This window comes from Vollenhovia emeryi, unplaced genomic scaffold, assembly GCF_000949405.1.
Source record: "Vollenhovia emeryi isolate VEMERY1.0 unplaced genomic scaffold, V.emery_V1.0 DF939169.1, whole genome shotgun sequence".
NCBI lineage: Eukaryota > Metazoa > Arthropoda > Insecta > Hymenoptera > Formicidae > Vollenhovia > Vollenhovia emeryi.
Window position 1 is genome coordinate 654939 of NW_011967197.1, and position 23522 is coordinate 678460.

Here is a 23522-nt window from a genome sequence, read left to right on the forward strand (position 1 = left end):
TTTGCTTTAAGCATTGCGCAGCAATGCCATTTTTTTATAACAACTGCATCTTCCGTTACATTATAATGATATATATTGTATTTATATAAACACATTAACAATATAATTACCTAAAGAGAAATGTGTTAGGAGGAAACACACACGTGCTCCGCGCAAATGAACCATCGTCGCAAATGATTATCTCGTACAGTATTTTATTCAATTGTTAGCTGCCGTTTCGTAAATTTCCAGCTGAGAGTACAAATCGTACGCTGGACGAAGAGCAGATTCTCCACGATTTGCGATTCGTGATAAAACAATCAGCAGTGGCCATTTTCTCGGCTGCGTTTTTCATTCATTGTTACAAATTTTCTTCTATTGCTATTATAGTTCTTTTTGCGACGAAAGCGCGTCACTTGTATTGTACATATCTGGATTACTCGTTGTAGAAAAGCGCCGGTATAAAAACCTTCGTCTGACTAATCGATACATCTGTTTTTTTTTTTAATTTTTTAAATCCGTTATGCTTAAAAACGAATAGAAATCTGTCAACTACGTCATACGTGTGTGTTTGTTTCGACGAAAGCTACGTGTATCGCGTTTGCCTCCCCGTTTCCGTGCAGATCAAACAGGAATATAATTGCGTGATGCGAAACGGCACTTGCGAAATTTCATCGAATCAGTTTCAATATGCATTATACGCACGCACTCGCGCACCCACACCTCGTAATTTTCACAAGCTGACGGGTCGCATTGAATTTCGAGCTGTCCTCTCTGGAAAAAGAAAGGAAATTTTTCACCCACGGAAAATCTCGTTCGCCGTACCCTTTCCCTCCCCTTTCCCCTCCCTGACATTTGCCTATCTCCATTTACCTCTCTATTTTCATCTAAACACGCACACATACGCGCACATTTCCCTCCTCCCGTTACAGCTATTTTTTTTCCGGATAATCCTACATTTAGGGAGAAACTTATTTATCTACTCTGACTTCCTCTTGATCGTTTGCTTTTCCGATGGTATTTTGATATTTATCCTCACACGAGTGGTACATAAATCCTTCCGCTTCAGGCCCCTCCCCTCCCCCCGCCCCAAATACATACTCAAATGCGAACTCTCATCCCTGCAGGCCCATCGCGCTAATCACTACGAAACGCATTCGGTTCTGAACCGTCTCTTCAAGTATATGTCCGTTAATATATGTACAGTTGCTGGAATCAGCGTGGCGTCGCGAATGTACAATAGCTGATCCGATAACTTTGGAATCACGGTGCTAAATTTTCGTCTCGCGAAAGCACAAACCTGACAGTGTGTGCGGGATCTAAGCGAGAGAAATCCGTTTCTTTTCTTTCCCCTTGTCCCCGTTTTCGTGTTTTTTTTTAATTAATTTTCTTTCTTTTAATGCTAAAATCTACTCCCGTTGGCCACGGCGCGCCGCGCGACGCCGACTAAAATCCGTGACTATTCCTCCTGCGTCGTGCGTCGCGAGTGCCGTGGAACGGGCCTCCCGGTCGGGACGCCCTCGGGGAGAATCGCCTCATTGCTTCTTCTTGGACGTCTCGTTCGTGTAGCCGTTCGCGTGTCCGTTCGCATGCCCGTTCGCGACCTTCCCATTGCTGACCGCGCTGTCGAGCTGCGTGCTGATTTTGCCGGCGGCTCTTAGCCTTTCGAGCCGCTTCTCCGCGTACACCTGTTTACCCTGCGAACACACGTCAGTCACGGACCGATAACACACGGACGCCAGACAACGCGTCCCGGCCGCGTACGAAATCCTCGTCTCACCTTCGCGATGTAAGCTTTGGCGTAGAAGTTCCCGAAGAGGACGATGAAGGAGAGCATGTAGATGACGAGGGCGTACTGCATCCAGAGGGGGAAGTCGCATCCCGACCGGATGCCGTTGATCCCCAGAACCAAGGCGGTCGTGAACTGGATGAGCTGGAGGATCGTCAAGTACTTCTTCCACCAGAGGTACTTAGCCACCGAAGGGCCTAACGCGGTGAGTCCGTAGTACGAGTACATCAGCACGTGGATGAAGCTGTTCACCATCGCCGGCAGGAAAGCTGCAAGCGCGCACACGAATGTAAGGATCTCATCGCGGATACGTTTTCCCTCGGACAGCGAACTTGTCGTCGGTTTTAACGACATCGAAATGAGAATAAATAATGCTCGCTGCCTGGTTCTATTATAGAAGATAGAGCGTAATCAACGTTCAGCTGGAATTAATATCGAAGCGGAAGTACTTACTAGATCCACTCGGTACCCATTTAATGCCGATCCACCATAACGAGAACATGGTGGAGTGATGATAGACGTGGAGGAAGCTCAACTGATTGTCCTTCTTTCGCAAAATGAAGAAGAACGTATCGCAAAATTCCAGAAGCTTGCTAAAGTAGTACCACCAAACCGCGTTAGCGATCTAAACACAGAAAACACCCAATTTCTGGAAACACTTGGCTCGCATCGTTGGCATTCGGCAGAAATATTTCCCCATTAATATATAATTTATCCCAGATCGAGCATATTCTCTTTCACGCTCTCTCTTGGAACGCATATTCTTGTGTGTTGTCACATACTATCTAATAAATTAATTTCCCTTCTTTTCATACGCGTCAACCTACACTGATAAAAAGATAGCTTAATCCGAAAAAACATTATTCAAGAAAATTATTTATTAGGCGGCTCGACTCACTAACTTAAATTTAAAAGTAATAGACAAAGTAAAATACGCATTGTGTTAATTTAAGTATTTACTAAATATCAAAGAGTTAGATAATTTAAAATTAAAACAATTTTATTTTAATTCTATAAAATGTTTGCTAAGATGTAATTTTCACCGCGAAGAAAATTGAATTTCTTATTTAACAAAAACAATTATTTCATTTAATAAATAGTATTCTCAAACAATTTTTTAAGTAAAGCTATTTACTTAATTAAAAATTTTTTTGTCAGTGCAGTTTTAGCATAAAAAAATAAGACTCATAATGGGAATGACGTGTAGATTTATGTTAACGAATAATTAGTAATGGTAAGACCTTTGGTTTTTGTATGATAATTTATGATAATTCTCTCACCTGAAGCTCATCGGGTCGGGTGATGTGCCTTATTGGCTGGCATACATAACTATATCGTAACCTTGTGGAAGCTACGAACAACTGCAAAGAATACAAGAGAGACGCCAGATAAGCGATAGAAGAAACTTACTTTCGAGTGAAAGTGAGTGCATTGAGATAAAAGAAAAATGAAGGCAAGCCTCCGTGATATTTTCCCATCGTCGCGGATAGGAAACGATATTCACCTGAATGGCAATATAAGCATTGAGAGAGGCCATGGCAAGGTTGTAGGGCACCAATGCCCATGTTAATTTGAAGGCTTTTCGTTTCTTCATAACCCTAGGACCCGCCCAAACGATGAGGAGGTAGAACATCGTGTATATTAACGTCGGTTTCGGCGAGTCAACCAATAACCATCCCCTCGTCCTCTCGTCTAAAATCGAATGTACGATCAACACGCGTTTTATGAAGAATCCCCGCTCCTATTCGTTATAATTGAAGCAACTCCTGTTTTTCACGTTTACAATTATACAAGACTAGCATATCGCCAAAGTTACGTAAATTAAAACTTGTTAAAAATACCTAGGCAACACCACGAGACATTTATTTAAAAGTTAATAATTTAATGCTCGGGATATCGCGAAATTTTTGACGAATTACCTGCGAGGGACAGCGTCCAGAGGTAGTAATCGTACGCATCGCTGATGAACTGTGATGTCGAATTAATGAGGTTCGCCATCGCCTGCAACATAAAAAGTAACGGGCTCCAGTTGTATTTCTAAACGATTAGAACGAGTAACTTTCGGCTTTTATTATAAAGGCATTATTTTACTGATATGATAAGCCGGCGCATGTACGTTATTTTATGGTAAATGAGTTAATGAGACGGTGCTTATATATTGCACTTGTGCGCTTTAAAATCGCTTCGACCAAATCGAGGCTCTTGAACAAAACGAGACGTTATGCTCAAGCGCAGCTTTTTTTTGTTTATAATTGTTTGCCTTTGCATTTTATCGCTGGGGTACACGGTGTTCTTTATACCCACGTAGCAAATCGGATGAACGCGCGATCGAAAATTGCCACCTCATGCGAAATAATTAAGTCACTGCATTCTAATGCGTGTGTGTTGATTTGAAAGAAACGCAACGAGCTCTTCAATTTTAATTGTCTCCTTATACCTTTCTCTAAAAGACATATTTTTGAAAATATATTTCAATACATTTATTATTCTGTAATATATTTTAATATATATTACGTTGCAGGAGAAAGTACGCCCGTTCAGGGCGAACAAGATCGCTGCGTTTAAACGTGCGTGATATCAAAACATTTGAAAGATCGACAGTCGAGCGGTTGAACGAAACATGCTGTACATGCATCAGCTCGCAATTAGTTTTTAATAGCTATTTCCTCGATGCACATCATCCGGTCGTTCACTCGCCGTATATACCGCGGAACATAACTTTCACGCTCCGAAGAAACTATTACCGCTATCTCCCGAAGTCGCTGTAAACGTGTCCCGCCGCGAACACTTGTTTCTTTCTGTATATTTTTCTCTCTTTCTTTCTCCAAGCGGTTTGTTGTCAAGTCGACGATCCATCAACTAAGCATATCCTTTGAGGAAAGTTACTTTCCTTGAGCGAGCGATTTCGCATCGAACCCGTGGCGTAATTGTTGCGATTCCGGAGCTACGCCGTGTTTAAGGAGGGAACAAATTAAGCAGTGGTACTCCCGATCTATTTTGCAATGGAAATCAGATTGTTCGGATTTCGCAAAGCGATGAAAGAGATCTCGTCTCTTAGCGCAAAAGATAAGGCTCTGCGGAGAAGACACGAGATATATGTTTCGGAAAGATTATCTCGGAGAGATAAGGCTGCAAAATTTAAAAAAAAAAAACATCGGAGAATCTTCTCTCTGGGTGAAAACCGAGAGACTTTCTACAAAATTTTCGATGGCTATGAATTTTCATGGCGCACAACAAGTCATTACTTCCCCGTACATTACAAGTATAATTGCATTATCCCATACCAGCATTTATAAATTTGCCAGTCAATGTGATTGCATGTACGTACGCACTCCTGCGCCTGTATGCATAATCTCTGAAGATCAATTAGCGGATTATCACTGAAAACAGTGGATAGTTTTTTTCATTATTCACTAATTTGCAATTATAAGTATACCGCTGCAATTTCCAGTAGTATATTTACAACTGCAAATCAGTATCTGAGAAACATGAAATATCTCGTTATATATGTCTCACAATCGTGTAATATCTAATTATATGCAATTTTTAAATCATCAATTCTTCAGAGATCTGACACTTTTGTTGAATATTCAATGTTATCTATGGAGATCTAATTACGTCCTTTCGAGACATTTAATTATACATATAGGCCGGTATTCATAGTCAGATCTTGTATTCAAGACCGTCTTAAGGTCATCTTTAGATACTCCGTAGCCAATGAAATGTTCCATACAGCATCTTTAGATAAATTCAAGACGGTCTTGAATAGAAGATCCGACTATGAATACCGGCCTTAGTTAGATCTCAGCGTTCAGAAACATCACCCGAGTGCCCCTGTATATCATTTTATCCTTGTTGCTCTTCATATGTTAAACAAGGATAAAATGATACACTTGTGCATTCGGGTGACGTTTCTGAACGCAGCCTGAAGAAAGTGTCAAATCTCTGAGGATCTGATGATCTTTAGAATCGAAAGTCTTGAGATATAATTAGATATTACTTGATTGAGACGTGTATAATGAGAATTTTCCATTTTCCTCCCGGGTACTCACTGTTTTCAGTGTTAATTCGCTGATGGACTTTTAGAGAGTCCGAGCGATATCGAGCGTTTCCGAATGTTGTAATACGCTACGTCAAGTACTATCTGATTATCATCGCCGGGGAAGATTAAACTCTCGGCAGAATTTGATTGAAAATTCGTATTTGCTGTCGCTCACGCGAAAAACAAATAAATAATGACACATACAGACCCTCAAGACCTTCCCCCTTTTACGCGGATGATAAATCGAGAGAGGATGTGAAAGCTCTTTAACTAATAACGAAGAAAATCGCACATTCTTGATCAAAGTCTAAGCATTTAAATTCCCAATAACTCATGGCGCAGCGTTTCTCCTTTTACACGCGAGCCGAGTCAGCGAATATTAATGACAATGCTAATGATGATGATCTAGTATTTGGCACAAAAGTAATTTGCATTGCACCGAGTTATTAATAACGGGAAAATGCGATTATTCGTTTAATGTAAATAACTGCGTCGATTCTTCGTCGCAATTAATTATTAATACGGCCATTAAGCACCGTATGATACGTGACAATGTGAAAACTGCACTTTCATTTTGGACAGAGAGGCACAGATGAGCGTAGGCAGAGGCGAATGAGAGAGATCTTTGAAATTCTTCGTTCAAGTGAACCTTGATCTTCATTCAAATGCATCTTATTCATAACGACAGATGTAGATTCGCGAAGCAGACGTGCAATACGAATCTAGCGAAAGTTAAGCTTGTAATGGGCGATGTAAGTACAAATTTGTATAAATGATTCGATAAATCTGTAAGAAGCTTATTAATAGAGACATCCTCTTTTTAAGGATTTGCTTTTTTGACAGAAAAAGAGAAGGAGGAGGAGAAAATAGCGCTCGTAGAGATTTATTTACGACAGCGGAGAATTTATCTCTAAGATTGACGATGGGAGAATTATAAACGTTCTTTTGAAGGAAACACCTTACATTAATGGAACAGTAAATTTCTTATACTCTCAATATACACATTTACGTTGGCATGCATATAATTTATATTGACATAATTTCCTTAATTTGCATATTACGCTTTGAAATGGAGATATGCAAAAGAATTCACCACTCGTGTGTCAATGTACTTATAATGCTTGTAAACGCTCTATTAATGACGAATATTTAAATAAAATATCCCCTTTGACTTCGGTTTTTGAAATATTTTCAACATATACTTTTCTCGTACACTGCAAAAATAGTATAAACTTATTCCTCTAACTATTATCCGAATTTAATATTTTTAACAGTGTCTTGATAAGATATTTTCCGATTTTATTACCGGCGTTTCTTTCAGCTGTTCGTCGTAAAAAATTGCGTAACATGATTATATTGCAAACGAAATTAGGGTAACTTTACGTTGCGAAATATTATTTAGTGCTTACTCGAGATTTTTAAGAATTAGCCGGCGGATTTGCACAACAGTTGCATATTGCCAAATGCGATATTGCGACATTTTCTTCGTTCAAAAGCAAAATTACAAATCCATTCGAATAGATCACGCTCGTACAATATGCACTAACATACAAAGAAAGTCTGTAGGAAGTGGTTACACACGAGGGCTTTCCGGAATTCTTAAAACAAGAAAAATGATCGCTCCACGTTACTTTGCGACATAAAATGGGTCTCTGTGAAAAAAAACCTGCTTCTTATGTAATTACTAATTACCTCCACATTTTGCACAGCGCTAATTAAACGCTATCGGGGAAGAACTTGTCAATCAAGCTTGCTAACAGCCCATGCGCATATCTGACTTGTGCCCATTTTTCTACCAAACGCAGATCAATTTTAATCCCTGTTTAACCAAGCTTTTATCTTTTTCCAATTCCCGAGGGTGGAAAAAGATACAAGGTAAGTTAAACCGAGATCAAAGTCAATCCGCATTGGTAGAAATGGGCATCGGAGAATGATCTTGTCCAGGGAGTTTTCTTTAGTTAGTACCTTAGTACCTTATAGCGAAAAATTCGGCAGCTTGCGTTAGTGCGAAAGTGCGCACCAAGGCTTGTTCAGGGTCCACTATTACATTTATAGTCATCTCAAGTACACGTCCAAGAACTATTTAGCCAAAAAAAAAGATCCTTACGAATGCTATACAGATCATTTTACTGGCTAAGAAGTATTTTAAAAAGTATTTAAGACGATCGTCAAACATAAGAGTTGACTGTAAAGAAGTCTTAGTGCGCACTGCCCAGTGAGAAATGATTCGTTGATCGATGTCGAATCGACGTCCAACATCGATCGACGAATCGTCTCTCGCTGGGTGGTGCAAGCTGCCGAATTCGCTATCATGTAGTACCTTATGTCACGAGTTCGGATCCTTGTCTTCTCCGTGCGTGCAAAGGTGCGTAGTCGCGTGCCGGGATCGTCTCCAGGAGTGTTACAACCGCACCCGCGACTCCACGTCAAAATGACATGGCCCGACGACCGTGCGCCTCGGAGGATGACACCGCGCGAGAGGTGTCCGTCGGGGAAAAAGTGCCTCTCCTCTTCTCTCACGGAAAGCGGGAGACAAACCGTGGCACGTTGTAGTCGCCCGACAAAGTGGCAGCGCCGCGCACCAGCTTAGCCGGTCTGCTTTATAACTTTGGTGCCTTGGTATCCTATGGCTGGTGGCTTTGGTGGTGGTCAACCGGGCACGTCGGAGGTGGTATCTTCCGCGAGCGTAAGCGATGTAAACGCAAACGAGGCCAAAACCGCGGGTCGTGGTGGGAATCGATCGTGGGGATAAATCAGCCGAGATCGGTCAAGGCGAAATGCGCGTGGAGGTAGGATCGTGGATCCCCAAGATCCCACCCTCTGCCGGCCGCCAATCTGCTTCCCCGCTATCGCCGATCTCGCGATTTCTACTTCCGCTCGCGGTTTGATGAACTCGAGTCCGTAGACGATTTTTCGTGCAGATTAAGCCTCTCAAATAAGATGAATTAAACATACCGGAGTGAGAGAACGCGCCCGTACATTGTAATTTTCACTTTTCCAAGCCGGCCCTCTCTTCTCATCATCTTTTTATCTAAGCACCGCGAATGCGTTCTTAGCAGTGTTCGCGTATTTTATTATTATACAATTTACCACTTTTGCTAAAATGATGCAATGCCAAACGAAACTTAACGTTGGGGCTAAGAAAATCAGGAAGCGGGCCCGATCGCGCTTGAACGAAAGTTACGATTCAGTGAAAACAATACACTCTTCAACGGCGGGGATATACTTCAGCGGGCAACTCGCCGATTTCATCGTTCCATGCGCTGTCGTTGTCAAAATAAGCAATCGAGTCTGTGATAATCCTATTAAAAAAAAAAGATGCCTCTCATCGTCAGGAATCTACTTTGTAATTGTGCTGCTGTCGACGTATTACAATCAATCATCGATCATTACACGCGATAACGTCGACGAGAACATCAGTCGCACGGTGAATAAGTGAGACAACGTCTCGGGAAAATTTGTCGAATAAAAATGTGCCGGGACGATTCATCTTTCGGACCCGATGGCGGAATGCTGTCATGTAGGTACCACCAGCTACACGTTGCTGTTGTAGCCTCGTTTCCCAGGCGAGAGTCGTACAGCATCTCCACCACGTTCCTCCACGCGGCCTCCTCACAGCCGTTTTTGCAACCCGGGAGCCCACGTGTCAGAAAAGTGGGCGCTGAAAACGTCGCGGCAAGGACGAGGGGGACGCGAGAAGTATCGAGATTCCCTCTCGTTAACCTTAGAAAATATTACCTTAGGATAAGCAGCGATCTCCAAACGATACGTGAAATCGGCGCGCGTTAGAAAATGATGGAGCATAAATAGAAAGGATCCAAGTCTGTGCTCGCAGTCGACAAATTGAGCCTTGATTTGATTCCCTCGGCGCGGCGGAGAGAACATTATCTCCCTTTAAATATCGTTTTCCAAAACGTCCGGCGGAGAGGGAGAGATGCGAAAGGTCTCTTGTTTTACTGGCCGCTCCAAAATGCAAGTTCGACGGCCGAAAAGAGGATATCTCCTCGTCGGCACGACGAAACGAAAATTTTTCTCTATGCAGCTTCGGCAAACGTGACGCGAAAAGAAAAACGGCGATCAAGGAGAAAGCGACGTGGAACGCACAAAACCTATGTCAACGATAATTCCGGTGAATTGAAACGGGTCAATGGACCGCTCGCCGACTGTGTAGCACGGTTCCAAAATCCAAATAGTTCGGTCCACGCACCGAGGCCTCTATCGGTTCCTGTTTACCTTTCACCTAGTCATGATTTACCATTTACGCTTAAATGGACCGGCACCACTTATCTGTGAATTCGCAGATTTCACCGACACCGCTAGTAAAAACTGTCTCGCACAATAAAAAGCTTGTACGTCCGTTCTGTCGCCGATAATCGATTCGCGCGACTCGCGGAGAGGATGACGTTTCTTCCGCCGGATTGCCGGAAAGATAAACAGGCTCTTCTCGAAATTTTTTACGCGGAAACCTCGACGGGCAAGAAGAGGCGGATTACATAAGGATTTCGTTACGCGGCAAACCTTGGAACGTGCATGAGAAGTGCAAACTAGTTTCGACACATGTAGTTGACTGTCGCAGAGCTAGAAACGTAAAACCCTCCCCATGTTTCCATTACTTCTACGCGAAGTAATTAAGCAAAAGGCAAGAGCACACTTTTGCGCGGACAATTGCGAAACGAAATGACGTTTCATAAGCTTCACTCAAGGGGGTAACCACTAGCTAAAATGTTGTCCCGCCGATTACATGATTTCATTTGATTTCATCTGATTACAAATAATCTCATCTAATTGCAAATAATTTTCTCCTACATGCACGTTTAAAAATAGCTGACGTTGTTAAACCTCAAAATATATTCTTCTTATTTTACTAAGAAGTATTTGCTTGTAGAAGTAATTTCCCAGATAGCACAAGACGCTCCTATAAACATTCTAAGAATATTCTTCAAGAATAACGTAAAGAATTATTTAACGCCAGTAATTGATTAAACAATGCAGAAAAATTGCATGACGACCAATGGCTGGCAAATTCTAACTAACGAAATTATAACTTCATTGCGAAAAATATCCCTACCAACCAGGTTCAAACCCTGGCTGAGGTAATATTTTCCGCACTGAATTTCTTTAATTAGAATTTGCCAGCCATTGGTCGTCATGCAATTTTTCCACATTGATTCTTCAAGAATATTTGGAATATTCCATAGGTTATTCCTTTATATTTATCTTATGTTAATTGTAATATTCGATTGGAATACTCTGAAATTAAGAATATTTGGACTCCGGAAGAATATTCATAGAACTATGTGTGCTATCTGGGCACTGATGTCTAGCCATATCAATTTAGGCACATACAGAATTTTATTATATTACATATACATTTTCCATGTATGTTCAGCATTGTATGCAAAATGTGTCGATATGTGCATAAATTCAACGTGGGGAGTCGGTCACTCCTAGTATACTACTCACTGAAAAATGATTCGTCGATCGATGTCGAAACGATGTCGAGTTGACGTCAATTTGACGGTGTCAATGTCGATTCGACATCGTTTTGACATCGATCGACGAATCACTTCTCACTGGGTACGCGTTTCGACATTCGGTTCAATGACATTACTAAAATATATACCCGCGAGAAATTCTACGCCGGAAAGACAATTATTAAGTGCTCCCATTCGGCACGCGATACTGCAGAAATATTGTAATTTTCCGAGGTGGTACAGAAATATTTCGTTAACATATCAATTTTGACCTTGCAACTGAAATATCTCACAAACGTACCTTCGTCATGTTTTTCATAAAATTGGATTACAATATTTCTGTAAGTGTGAGCGCGCATGCACACATATGCACACACCACACACTCCACACACCAAGGTCCACACACCACTTAGTGTAATCATGGGACAGTGTCTCCGAAATCATTATGAAGTCCTTACGAAATTTCCATGTAATCGTTTTGTCTTCATTTTCAAGTTTCTTCACTTGTTAGACAATGGACATTAAATTTGAACATTTTCTCAACTTGTTTTCATTTTCCCACAAAATTTACTTCTTTCAGTGAATATCCAAATATATACCATAGTTTACGCCTATAAGCGCGTATTTTAATTGAAATTACCTGTGCAAGTAAATATTTATTAAAAGTAAAATCAAAAAGATATAATGTTTTGAGGAAATCTAACGGCTCTTAACAACGTCGCCTATTTTTAAACGGGCATATAAAATAATTATTTGCAATTAGATGAAATTATTTGTAATCGAATGAACTCGTATGAAATATAATGAAATCATGTCATCGGTGGGATAACGTTTTGGCTAATGGTCACCCCCTTGCCACACACTCCAGACACTAAATATGTTTGTAATATTATTGCAATATTTCTTAAACGTTATAAAGACGTGTTATGCAACATAAGCAAGAAGGAAACGTCAGAGCCAGAGGATCAGCTAGCCTGTCCGATCAACGAAGTCAAGCAACGTCGAGCATGGTTTCTACTTGGATGAGTGACCGCGATAGTGGCTATTTGCACCCGGCCGCGAAAATGTTATTAGTTCTTTGATAATCTTCAAATCCAACATTTATTCACGATAAAATTTATATTTTTCGAAATATTTTGACGAAACATTTTATAAACATTTGCGATTAATCTCTCTGGTCTATTCAATCTGAGACCACAAAACTATCTATGAAATATCTCTCTCTTGATAAATATTTATAAAATATAAAAATAAATAACGTAAAGAATTATTTAACGCCAGTAATTGATTAAACAATGTAGAAAAACTGCATGACGACCAATGGCTGGCAAATTCTAATTAAAGAAATTCACTGCGAAAAATATTACTTCAGCCAGGATTTGAACCTGGACCTCCCTACACTCTCTAGGGCTCAGTGGTCGAATTGGTGACACGCCCGCCACCCTGGCTGAGGTAATATTTTTCGCAATGAATTTCTTTAATTAGAATTTGCCAGCTATTGGTCGTCATGCAGTTTTTCTACATTGTATAATAAAAATAAATCTTGAAAATATTTTGTACATATTTTATAATTATTGTGTGCTGTATGGGTTGTTGAATGGTAACGACACAATAACATTGTCAATAAGTCAGACTCCTTGATAACATCTGACACGTGACAGCTACGGATTGCAGCGTGACAGTTGTCCGACGGCTAATTTATATGCCGCGCGCGAATAATTTTAATAACACGGTTTAAGGATGGAAGATTCGGTGTATCAGCGCAATTTGAATATCTTCGTAATTTAATGTACTGGTTTTGCCGCTTCACGAACCTCACCAAGATGTAATAATAAAAATACGAAGCAAAACGGAACCTGTTTCGCGCGATAGTGGGCCGACGGAAGCCCGGACCGTCATCAGCAGGTGAGATACTGGGTTACTGGGTACCGATGTTCGTCGACGATATCGCCGTATCAAGCTGAACGAGTGTCGGCATTGTCGACAAATTGCTCTTTTTATTCAGCACGAGGCAGAAGCAACCAAAGATGGGCAGGAAGAAAAAGGTCACCCGGAATCGGGTTGACAGAGAAGAAAGCGATCACCTATCATTTTCAGCGATGGTCCCTGTACTCGATTAATTTCTAACGGTAAACCGACCAAATAGTAACACGCGCAAAGGTAGTGCCGTTAGAAATCAGTGAGTTCGGCCTTGGTTAGGAACTTATTCTTTAACGTGCAATCGATTCAGCTATTTGCAAGTTAACCAATAGAATCAAGAATTTATCCTATTATTAATGGAGCAGACGTAGGAAAAACTTAATTATATTATGGCTCGTGAAAAATACTTATTCAATGATTATGCAATCCATTCAGCTATTTGCAAGAACGATAGGTTGAATAATTTAACCTATCGATGGTTAAATTGGACCTAGGAAAAACTGAATTATTGTAGCTCTTGAAAAATATTGCATAACAAATGATCGTTTGATCTTGAACAGCTGTAAATACATTAAATATTCCGGAACTCATTGGTATTCGTATTAAATACTGAATTTTTGTGATATTTATGATAAACACATTCAACGTTAATTTAACAGCACGTATGTCGGAGAGATTCGTGTGACCATCCGAAAGAAATCCGGCTAATATATTCCCCGAAGCAAACTTTCCTCCGAGTACACTTTTCGGGTGGCCGGACGACCGAGCGCTGATAATTGATTCTCGCAGAACGAAACAAGTTTCGGATGTAAGACGTTCTTGCTACCACATTTCTTAATGGCATAATGATGTAACTATTAAACGAAAGCGCCAAGAACCCTTAATCATCGCGAAACCCCTAACTTCCGAAAACATCGCAGCAATTTTTGTCTTTGATTTATAAAGTGGTGATCTAATGAGAACGAGCGCGGGATGACTAAAAAAACCACAAGATCAACGCAAAATACATTATGTTCCATAAAGGATTTTAATAGAAAACGCCTGCAAATATTTCTGAATTTGTTTAAAATAAATTTGTTTAACAAATATAGAAATATTTGCATTTGAGAGATTGCAATACTTTTCTGCATATTTCTCACGAAAAATTAGTTTCTTGATAGCATTACTTTTGCATTTCATTTATTGACATATCAATAAATGGAATATGGATATTTTCCTCATCTTAACATAACAGCTTGCATCTAATATACAAACTGAATTTAAAGCATATTTTTAATTAACATTCTTTTTTACGCCTACAGGGAAAAAATTAATGTATCTCTAGCTGCGCTAATACTTTGCGCGAGATACGTGTCTCGTGATAAAATTTTCAAACAACATGAATATTAATAGAAGAAAAACGTTTGGAAAAATAGTTGACTTAATAATCTGACTATTACAATCCAATTAATGCAAATGAATGCATTATTTCTGTTTGTGGCAGTTCGTAACGTTAAGGTGGTTCTTGCAGGACTTTGAAGTCACAAGAGCAACTATTATTATATCAATATGTAAAATTGCCAAAGTTTACGGACATATATCTCCGGAACCAAGCGATAAAAAAATCCGAAATTTTTCATACACACTCTAGGAACGTTAATCTTTCATTTGATATCATATTTTTCGAGTTATCTCCGTGTACAATTCAGATTTTATTACGGTTTTTTTCTTACGATCTAAGACGTGACAAACAAATCTTTTTCGTATCTCACATTCCGCATCTGATTAAATATCACCGTAAAAAATGTGCCAGACGCGCGCAGTCATCTTTGCAATATGTAAATTCACATTAATGTGCATTTTAATATGCACTGATATAATATCGACTGTTAATTAATCAGCAGCCGCGAGATTCAATTGTCTGCCAGAGAAAGTATTTCTATGCAAAATATCGAATATCAATACCTTTTAACGAAACTGACCACCGCATTAACAGAATAATGAAGTCAATTTGCCACTGACATCCTATATCAGTTGTGTGCCTGAATAAACCTCTTGACATTTCCGAAGTGGAGAGGTTTAGAGCATTTATTAACATCTCATAGGCATTTCGAAAGTGTCACACTTCGGCAATCAAATACCGGCATCACGATAATAAGACGTTCCATACCAATGGATTCTAAATATGCGTGAAGATCTTCAATATCGTCGAACGGAACGCTAAGTATTATCACGTAAAAAGATGCTTTAAACAAAAAGAATGATTATTAAGAATAGCGGATTATTGTAGAAAATATTCCGTTGTAGAATTAGAATGGCGCCATCGTCACATCGCTTACGTACAGCTTCGGGTCTAATACACGTGCTTAAATTGTGACTTTCTATTATGATCTTCGCGCACTTGATAACCGAACATCTAATAGATAACGACCTACTTCTCCATGATAAAATATCGATGCTCTACCGACCAACGTACTAAACGCACGCAATTACATTCCTAAATGCTATTATTAACTTAATAATATTAGCATTATTGTATATTATTATTATTGATATCGTCGTTGTCGATTATTATGCTTTAACAATCTAATTAAACTTAATCCTGACAAGCAAGATTAGGCATATCGCTCGCACGACAGAGAAATCGAATAGATATGAACCTAAATCCAGAATTCCCCTGCAACCGTTTTTAAGTCCTACATGTATAGGCCTCTCTTCGGAAAATTTACTTTAAATTAAATTGAAGTTTTTAAAAGTGATCGTTCAAATCTACGAGTTGACTTAAAGACGTTAAAGGTTTAAGAAAGTTTAGAGTAATTTTGGACACTTAAAGTAATTTTTAGACAGCCAAACCTGTCGAAGTTCCCGCTAGAGAACCGCGCGGCACAGCACTTTCTCGTAAGAAGAAAACCGCACGCGGTATTACAAATTGTATCACACACTTTTCACAATTCCTACAGTTTTCTTGTAAATTCTGAAAAAGTAAGTTTTAAGTTTACCTCAAAGGAAAGTCTAAAATGTTCAAAGTTACCTTTCGCATTTCTTATTTTGCTTAAGTAAAATTTTAAGGCTTTCTAAAGCACATATAGTTTCCCAAGGGCTACTATCTAGGGCATATTATACGCAAAGTACTCGCTTCAGTAAATTTCTCCAAATCATCTTAGTGGACGAATGTGTCACCTCCTCATGAATAAACATCGCTTCAAGCAGTGGACATCTCTCTTAGGCTGAGAAAAAAAAATGATAGAATGCCACATGTTGTACGACCTCGTTCGTCGCTTTGCGACTTAGCGCGGCGACGACTTTACACTCTCTATTTTACAAGCGTCTGAAACACAAAACTAGACTAATCTGTCTCGCTGGGACAGCCATGATACGATTTTAAAGGACGTTCTAACGTGCATTGTGGAGATATATTCCACATTACATTTTCGTAAAGATCTATTTTACTTGTCATACGACAAAATTTTTTTAGCGTTTGTTGAATACTGATTTTAGTTTGCTGGCAAATAAAAGTTCCGAACGCTCTCGCTTTGATACAACATTACTGCAATGCCGAGCACGTAATGCATTGAATGCGTAACGTTACAGCGTGCTAGCTCGGGAGGAAAGAGTTCTCTCAGATTTGGATGAGCTTTTAATACGTTTTCTAGCTCAAAATAAGATACGTGTATTTTTTTTATACATGCCCATACGGTGTTTGAATTTTCTAACTATTTAATCTCTGTCGCAGGCTTTAAATTAAAGCAATAAGGACATGGAAAAATGACAGTTACGACCTATGATGTTGTAAAATACAATAAGTGTAATAAATAAGTACAACGTGTAAAAAATTATTCGTCTGTATAAATTCTCTTAGTCCAGAATTAGATTTGACATTGAACTCGGTGGTCTCGTCGATCTTGACAGACATATGCAATGTCATACATAAGAATTTCTTTATGTCACTTTATGTCGCTACACATTTAATTATCATAATTAAAGAGTCGAATGTGCAATCACGGAATAAAAACTTCCGCCATTATATACAAATTTCCAAATGTTCTAGTCATATCCTATTGCAAAATGCAAACCGCGCCGCGTGACAATCATCTTTTGAGAGTGTGTATGAGCACACATATAAAAAAAGTTACGAGTCTCTTATTTAAATCGGAGGGGGACACTTCGGACCCTGTCCTTATCAGCCTTACCCACGGTGGAATAAGTTGGCGCGAGAAAATAAAATTCAACGACGTCACGCAGCGGACTTTAATGTCGCATACTTCCTGGGAAAATGATAGCTGACACACTTCGGCACGTCTTGCGGAAACGTGCGTCGCGAGGCATTACTTAACCACGAATTTAAGAAATAATATTTGGCGTCTCCTTAAATATTTGCCGGCCGTTCTGTAGATCTTCCGAGAACTCGTCACACGTTAAATATCAACATATTTTAGACTTGCTAGATTCAAATCACGTAACTTCCTAGGCGGGTAAAATACTAGTGCACCGACTGGATCCTAAATCCTCGAGCTTACCATTCAAGACAATTCACGACACGCTGTACTGAATAGAATAAGGAAATAAATCAGACGACGTGTGTATCACAAGCAACTTAAACACGTCGTAAAGATGTCTAATAAACGTAGCAAACTTCGATTCTTGTTTCGTCTTCTGCGTTCTTTAGAAAGCTACAAATAACCGACACGTTGTTGCCTCGCAAGAAGTCGAATTTTGTACAAATATTAGTGATACAAAGTTTCCCAGCTTTTTGGTTTAAAATTAGAAAATATAAGGACTATAAAATGGCACTGTAAATTGAAAAGATCGACTAAATGGGCGAGAATCGATAGTCTGTCCCTCTACTACTGGAAAGAATTCGGGTGCAACAGTTACTGGAATTTTGCTTTTCTTGCACATAGTGGCATCGCCGATGCAAAACAATTCTTGACAATTCCAATAAGTGAAACTGCTTTCGACGTGTTTGTTCTTGCGATAACCAGTCTACAGTTAACGCCTGCTTGAAAAGAAGGGAAAAGTTGTTCGATAGAGAGTGGCTGCACTTCCTTTCTCCTGCATAGAGATAGAATCGTATCCGTAGTAATTATTGACATTCCTAACTAAGATAAAAACACAATGGTCTTTTCATCAATCTAATTCACCCCTGAAATATACTGATAACTAATGCATTTGTCTCGTTATATTCTAGCATTGACAGTTTACGAACGTCAGTTGTTCACTTTTTCTTTCCTTAAACATACCCTACTGTCTAATCGGATTTCGATGTAAATCCTCACAATTTTTGCCCAAATAATAATCAATATTAATGAGATGTTTCACAACGCGTTGTTTTTTGTTCTTTAAATTCGAGAAAGTCTGTAATTTCTAGGACATAGATTGGCATCGTACGAAAAGTGAAATGTGTATACGTCGGCATAGCCTGATCGTGTAGCATGTATCATTCGACGTACATAGAAGAGAGATAATATCGATGTGATGATCAGTTTCACTGCCGCCTTTTTATATATTTCTACTCGAAGCCGTTAAGTTTCGCTTTCTACGTAAACCACGTAAACCATAACGTGCGGATTACCCGCTTGGTACCGGAGTCTTCGACCCTAGATAGTGCGGAAATCGGATGTAACGGTCCGATGTACGATATCAGCGCGTCGCGTACACAATCGCGTACAGAATTTAGATATACAATTGCTGCCCCGAAGACAAAGTGAAAGCGATCGATTTTCATTCAAGTGCATTTCCCCTTTACACTTCCGCTAATCGGAACACTAACGAAGAGAATGCTCTCCTACTCTGTTCAAGTCAATCAGTGCGTTATCACTGAAAACAGTTATAAGTGTAGCACTGAATAATTCCAGCTCTCTTATTATTTGGTTCCACCATGAATTTATTGTCCTTGGAGCGAAATCTGTTCAGCGGAAAATTCATTGTTAGATCGCGTAATCGTTGCGAACAAAGATTTGCGAGTGAATTTAGGTGTTGAAAACCTGCTATCTATATTGGAAGACTTTCCTCTATAACTGCGAATCAGCGATTATTCACTGTTTTCAGTGATAGTCCACTGATTATTCACTTTCAGAGAGTAACGACTGTATCTAATGATCACATTTCGAAATCAATTTACATACAAATTTCTTATCTTTTATAACACTTGAATCCTCTCGAGTTCGCACAAGTCAGAGAACAGCGGTAAATGAACGGGGCGAAGAAATGGAAAGCAATAACGATAATAAAGAACTAATGAACGAAAAATATTACACATCTCTTGACAATCTGCCGCGTCACAATTTCATCGCGCTGTCATAATTCCAATATGTTTGTCATCCCTTCTTTTCGTTTGCCCTTAGTGCAAACGTTACGCATTGATAAGCGCGCACAGGCGTGATTCGAATAGACATTTTTCCGAGGTGACAGCGCGGTCGATCGACTGATCAATCGATTCGTAGAAGAAAACCATCCGACGAAGAAAATCAAGTACAATGTCCGATCGTAGTGCTACACGTAAGACGTAGAACCGGTTGGAGGCTGATTGGCGTACTTTCTTCGATACGTCTCTACGCCGGCCGTGATCACCTCGCTTTCGAGGTCAATGTCTAGGCCTGGCAATGTATACACCCGAGATGCGATTGACTCCACTCGCATAGGCGCAACTTTCCTTGGTCATCAGAGTGACTGACGTTCGGTGCGCGAAATTTTCCAGCCTCTCCACGGCGCACAGATGAACGATGCGAGGCGCATGGAAAGCTTTTAATTTATTAACGATTTCATTACTGCGCTGATGAAGATTCGGTCCGGTCGAAACGTTCACAATGCTTCGTTTACCGTTGGAATAAACTATCAGTTTATTTAACGGCAAGATCCATTTCTGCTTTAGCCTTTGCCCTTTTCAGATTTGTTCTTAGCGAGCTTATTACTCCGATAAGTTTAATTATCGCGAAGCCGGAGGCGGTTTCAAGGAGAACGTGTTACACAAATTAATCGCTTTCATCTCCAACGCCGGTTTTATCGCCAGGTGATGTCAGATTGTTAGAGGAAAGTCTCCTGAGACAGGATTCTAATATGAGATAGCGGGGTTTGCTAAATTAATAGCAGGGGTTGGGAAGTAACTTCAGTTACAATTCAAATGCAGATTTGATATTTTTTTATTTTCATCGCAAGAAGGTAACTGCAAAGTAACGATTCGTTTTGAGTAACTGCAGCTGGTTACATTTTTAGCGAAAAAAAAAACCTGTAACTGTAACTAGATACTTTTATGAAGTAACTTTCCCAACTCTGATTAATAGGCATCGTCAGTTGACCATGAACTTATTGCCCTTGGGGCGAAATCTGTTCAGTGGAAAACTCACTGTTAGATCGCGTAATCGTTGCGAAAACAGATTTGAGATTGAATTTACCCAAGGAAAATGACAAGTCAAGACCAAATTTATGTCATATTTTGGTCAACGTGACTTGGCTTGACGTCATCTTGACTTACCATTTTTCCTTGGGTAGGCGTTGAAGACCCGCTGTCTCATATTAGAAATCTATCCCCTAATAGGAGACTTTCCACCAAGTACGGCATTAATTATCGTTAAACCCAATGTTCTCGTTGTAAAATAATGCTTGTCGCGCATAGACGGTCAATGAGGCGACGCGGGAACGTAAGTTTCGCGCAAAGTGGATCGACGGGTCCCCTCGACCCGCAGATGTGCCGATCTCGTAACGCGCGTGAGGCTTCTTTCGACCGCGGTGATTTCTCCGTATCACGCGCGGCGCCGGTACGTCCAGTGCATCTGGTAATTGAAGAAGAAGCGAAAGTAAAACCCCTCGGACGCGGCGAGTGTCGTCGCACGCGATTTTACCAGTGTTTAATGGCGTAATACGCGCCGCGCCGATTGCGCCTACCTTGCGAGAATTCCTCGCGTGGAAAGCGCGCGCGCCTCATCCCGAAGCTAAACGCGAAGCTAAACAGTGCCTTCCGCTTAAATTAGAAAGAAACGCGATTAAGTCGGCTCTTTAAGCGGAAACGGCGATCCAAAGTGGAGTAGAGTCGCGGAGGGAAGCCGCGAGGCACCCGCTCCCGGCCGGGCTTGTCGGCCTAAACGCGATGGGTGGACACAAAAGTCATTTTGATCCAGCTGCTAACTGAATCGCGTGTTGGTGATGCTTTCTACTGTCACATGTCACATGACTAAGTGCGCGATTGACCGCGTTTCAACGTCTCGTCGTCTCGTTAAATGTCGCGGCCGGATGACGGGTCCGCGCAGACCCCGCGAGTCTCTTCCCGCGGCCCGCCAAATAGCATATTAAACAAGAAAATTGTTTATGCGAATTACTGAATGCGGCCTCAATCGAGCGCCCGCTCGTAATTCCCTTTGTTCAAAATCGTCGATCATCGCGACGACGGCAAGTGTCGCGTTCATCGCCGAATGATTGCTATCAGCGGCTCCACCGACCGCCTGTGTCCACGGTTCATTTTCTACCTTAGACGGGGGGGTACGTAATGCGCGGAACGGCAATTAACGATACCGCCGAGGGATTTTCCAATTTCTTCGGGCTGCGCCTTCGCGAATCGAGCACGTAAGCTATAATGAGTCGATGGCCGAGATATTTAAAAGTAAGACACATGAACAAATGACGAAAGGGGATATAAGTCGGTCGATAGAGCGTAAGCTATAGCTAACGAGGCATTCACGAGCAAGCGACAAGTGACAAGTGCGTGTATAGTCTTTGCGCGGTGTTACGGTTAAACCGCCGCGAATGGTTTCGTGTGCGATTTAATTGACACGGATTCAACGCGAATTCAACTAACGCCTCGAAATCGTCTACGCGCTCCGGCGAAAAAGAAGACAGCGACCCATTTTGGGGCCCACGATCAGTAATCGAATTATTTCGATTGTCCGTAACTCTAATCTTTTACGGCTTTTACCCCGCGTAACTAAGAATCGCGATGAGCCATTCTATGTCCAAGATTTTTAAGCGATACTAATCAATTCTCTCAATTAGTTCCGTCGATGTTCAGTAACGCAAAGATAATTTTCACTTAAGAGGCACTAACCGAAATGTTGAGTTGCTTAACTACAAAAAAAGAGGTCCAAATTTTTCCCAAAGTAGAGTTACGAACAATTCAAATAATTCGATTACCAATTGTGGGCCCGAAAATGGGTTGCTGTCTCCTTTTTTCCCAGAGTGATACGACGGGAGAGACGCGCTTCATCTTCGCGCGAACTCTCTCCGGAGCTCGTATAAAGCGCGACGAACGACGAATTAGAACGTGAGATTCTTTTAAGGAGGAACCAGTTCCGAAATGGCTCACATTGTGATTGACATTTCAAGCTTTTTGTTGGCCAATTCCGGCCGCCAATTGCACGCATGTGCGATTTCAGCAAGATTCATCGCATGGATCGTTGCAAAAAGAAATACGTAATCGCTTTTTGCAACAATTCATGCAAGTATTTCTGCTGAAATCGCACGAGCGTGCAATCGTGTCGGAATTGGTCGACAAGGTGGCATGTACCTACGTATTTTCTTGCAACGATCCGCGTTAGAGAGACGGAAAGGTCGATACGCTGTTAAAAATATAAAAAAAATCACACAGCCCGCGCGTGTGGAACAATCGGAAGACCGAGTCGGCCAAAAAAAGGTATCTCTTGGCTCGAGTCGCGCCTTAGCAAAGCCAACCCTGCCGGACATAGTTCTACAAAATTCTACAAAAAAAAATTAAATATAACTGCCAGAATCTAAGAAATTCTACGTAAATTTAAAGTGTTATAAAAATCAACATGAAAATGCTAGAATTGAAACACTTGTTAATTTTGGTAATATTCTACAAGTAAGCAGACGTTTTAATTCTTTAAGATTTTGTCTCTCAAAGTTTTAAAACCAGAAATTTTTTCCACCAGGTTCATTATCCCGCGAGGTAGCATACCTTGCGAGAAATTAGCACGTCGGATAATCCCTCGGGTATAATTTTTCTTCCGGTCGCGGCAATGAAACCGCCTGGCGAAGATCGCTTATCTCTTACCTGAGAGTATCGTTGTTCCCCGGTGATTTCTCCGGCGTAATCAAAGACGATCACGCGTGACCCTCCGGCTCGTGGCGACGACCCTCTTCGCCGGTGCCGCCGCGATTACGACGACCACAGGAATATCGCCGCTGGGACACGCTCTCTCATTCGAGAGGGTCCGTCCGTCGCCGTAGTCGAGTCCTGAGCACCAGCTCGCCGAGGCGATCTCAGCGGGGCGAGCGCGATGCGACGCGTTGCATGGGGATCGCCACCCCTGTCGACGATCCATACGCGTACGCGGACACCATCATCCTCGGTCCCTGGGAAAAAGGCAAACGGGTGCGGAATCGAAAGTA

General features: G+C 40.9%; 2 protein-coding genes across 3 annotated transcripts in view; one reads left to right on the forward strand and one right to left on the reverse strand.

The window, feature by feature from the left end:
- On the reverse strand, positions 1 to 23269 carry LOC105564001 (elongation of very long chain fatty acids protein 4-like). Of its 2 annotated transcripts, none has more exons than XM_012016058.1 (7): positions 23185 to 23269; positions 3688 to 3769; positions 3273 to 3460; positions 3049 to 3129; positions 2222 to 2393; positions 1760 to 2037; positions 1 to 1676 (listed from the first exon to the last, which is right to left on the reverse strand). In XM_012016058.1, exons 2-7 carry the CDS (start codon positions 3764 to 3766, stop codon positions 1515 to 1517), a joined length of 960 nt encoding a protein of 319 aa, XP_011871448.1. In that variant the 5' UTR covers positions 3767 to 3769; positions 23185 to 23269; the 3' UTR covers positions 1 to 1514. The 2 variants fall into 2 exon arrangements, with proteins under 2 accessions (XP_011871448.1, XP_011871446.1); XM_012016056.1 differs by lacking the exon at positions 23185 to 23269 and adding an exon at positions 8131 to 8413.
- LOC105563999 (glycine receptor subunit alphaZ1) overlaps positions 20972 to 23522 on the forward strand; it is a 9013-nt gene continuing 6462 nt past the window's right edge. The window contains exon 1 of the mRNA XM_012016055.1: positions 20972 to 21740. The gene's annotated coding sequence lies outside the window, so the exon portion shown is untranslated. The remainder of the gene's footprint in view (positions 21741 to 23522) is intronic.

What these genes read in the sequence shown, in the direction of transcription:
- LOC105564001 (XM_012016058.1), bottom strand. Translation starts at nt 3,766, where the DNA reads ATGGCGAACCTCATTAATTCGACATCACAGTTCATCAGCGATGCGTAC. An exon ending in ATGCTTATATTGCCATTCAG is followed by an intron (nt 3,130 to 3,272) that starts GTGAATATCGTT and finishes TATTCTTTGCAG; the next exon opens with TTGTTCGTAGCTTCCACAAG. An exon ending in ATGGGTACCGAGTGGATCTA is followed by an intron (nt 2,038 to 2,221) that starts GTAAGTACTTCC and finishes GCGCGCTTGCAG; the next exon opens with CTTTCCTGCCGGCGATGGTG.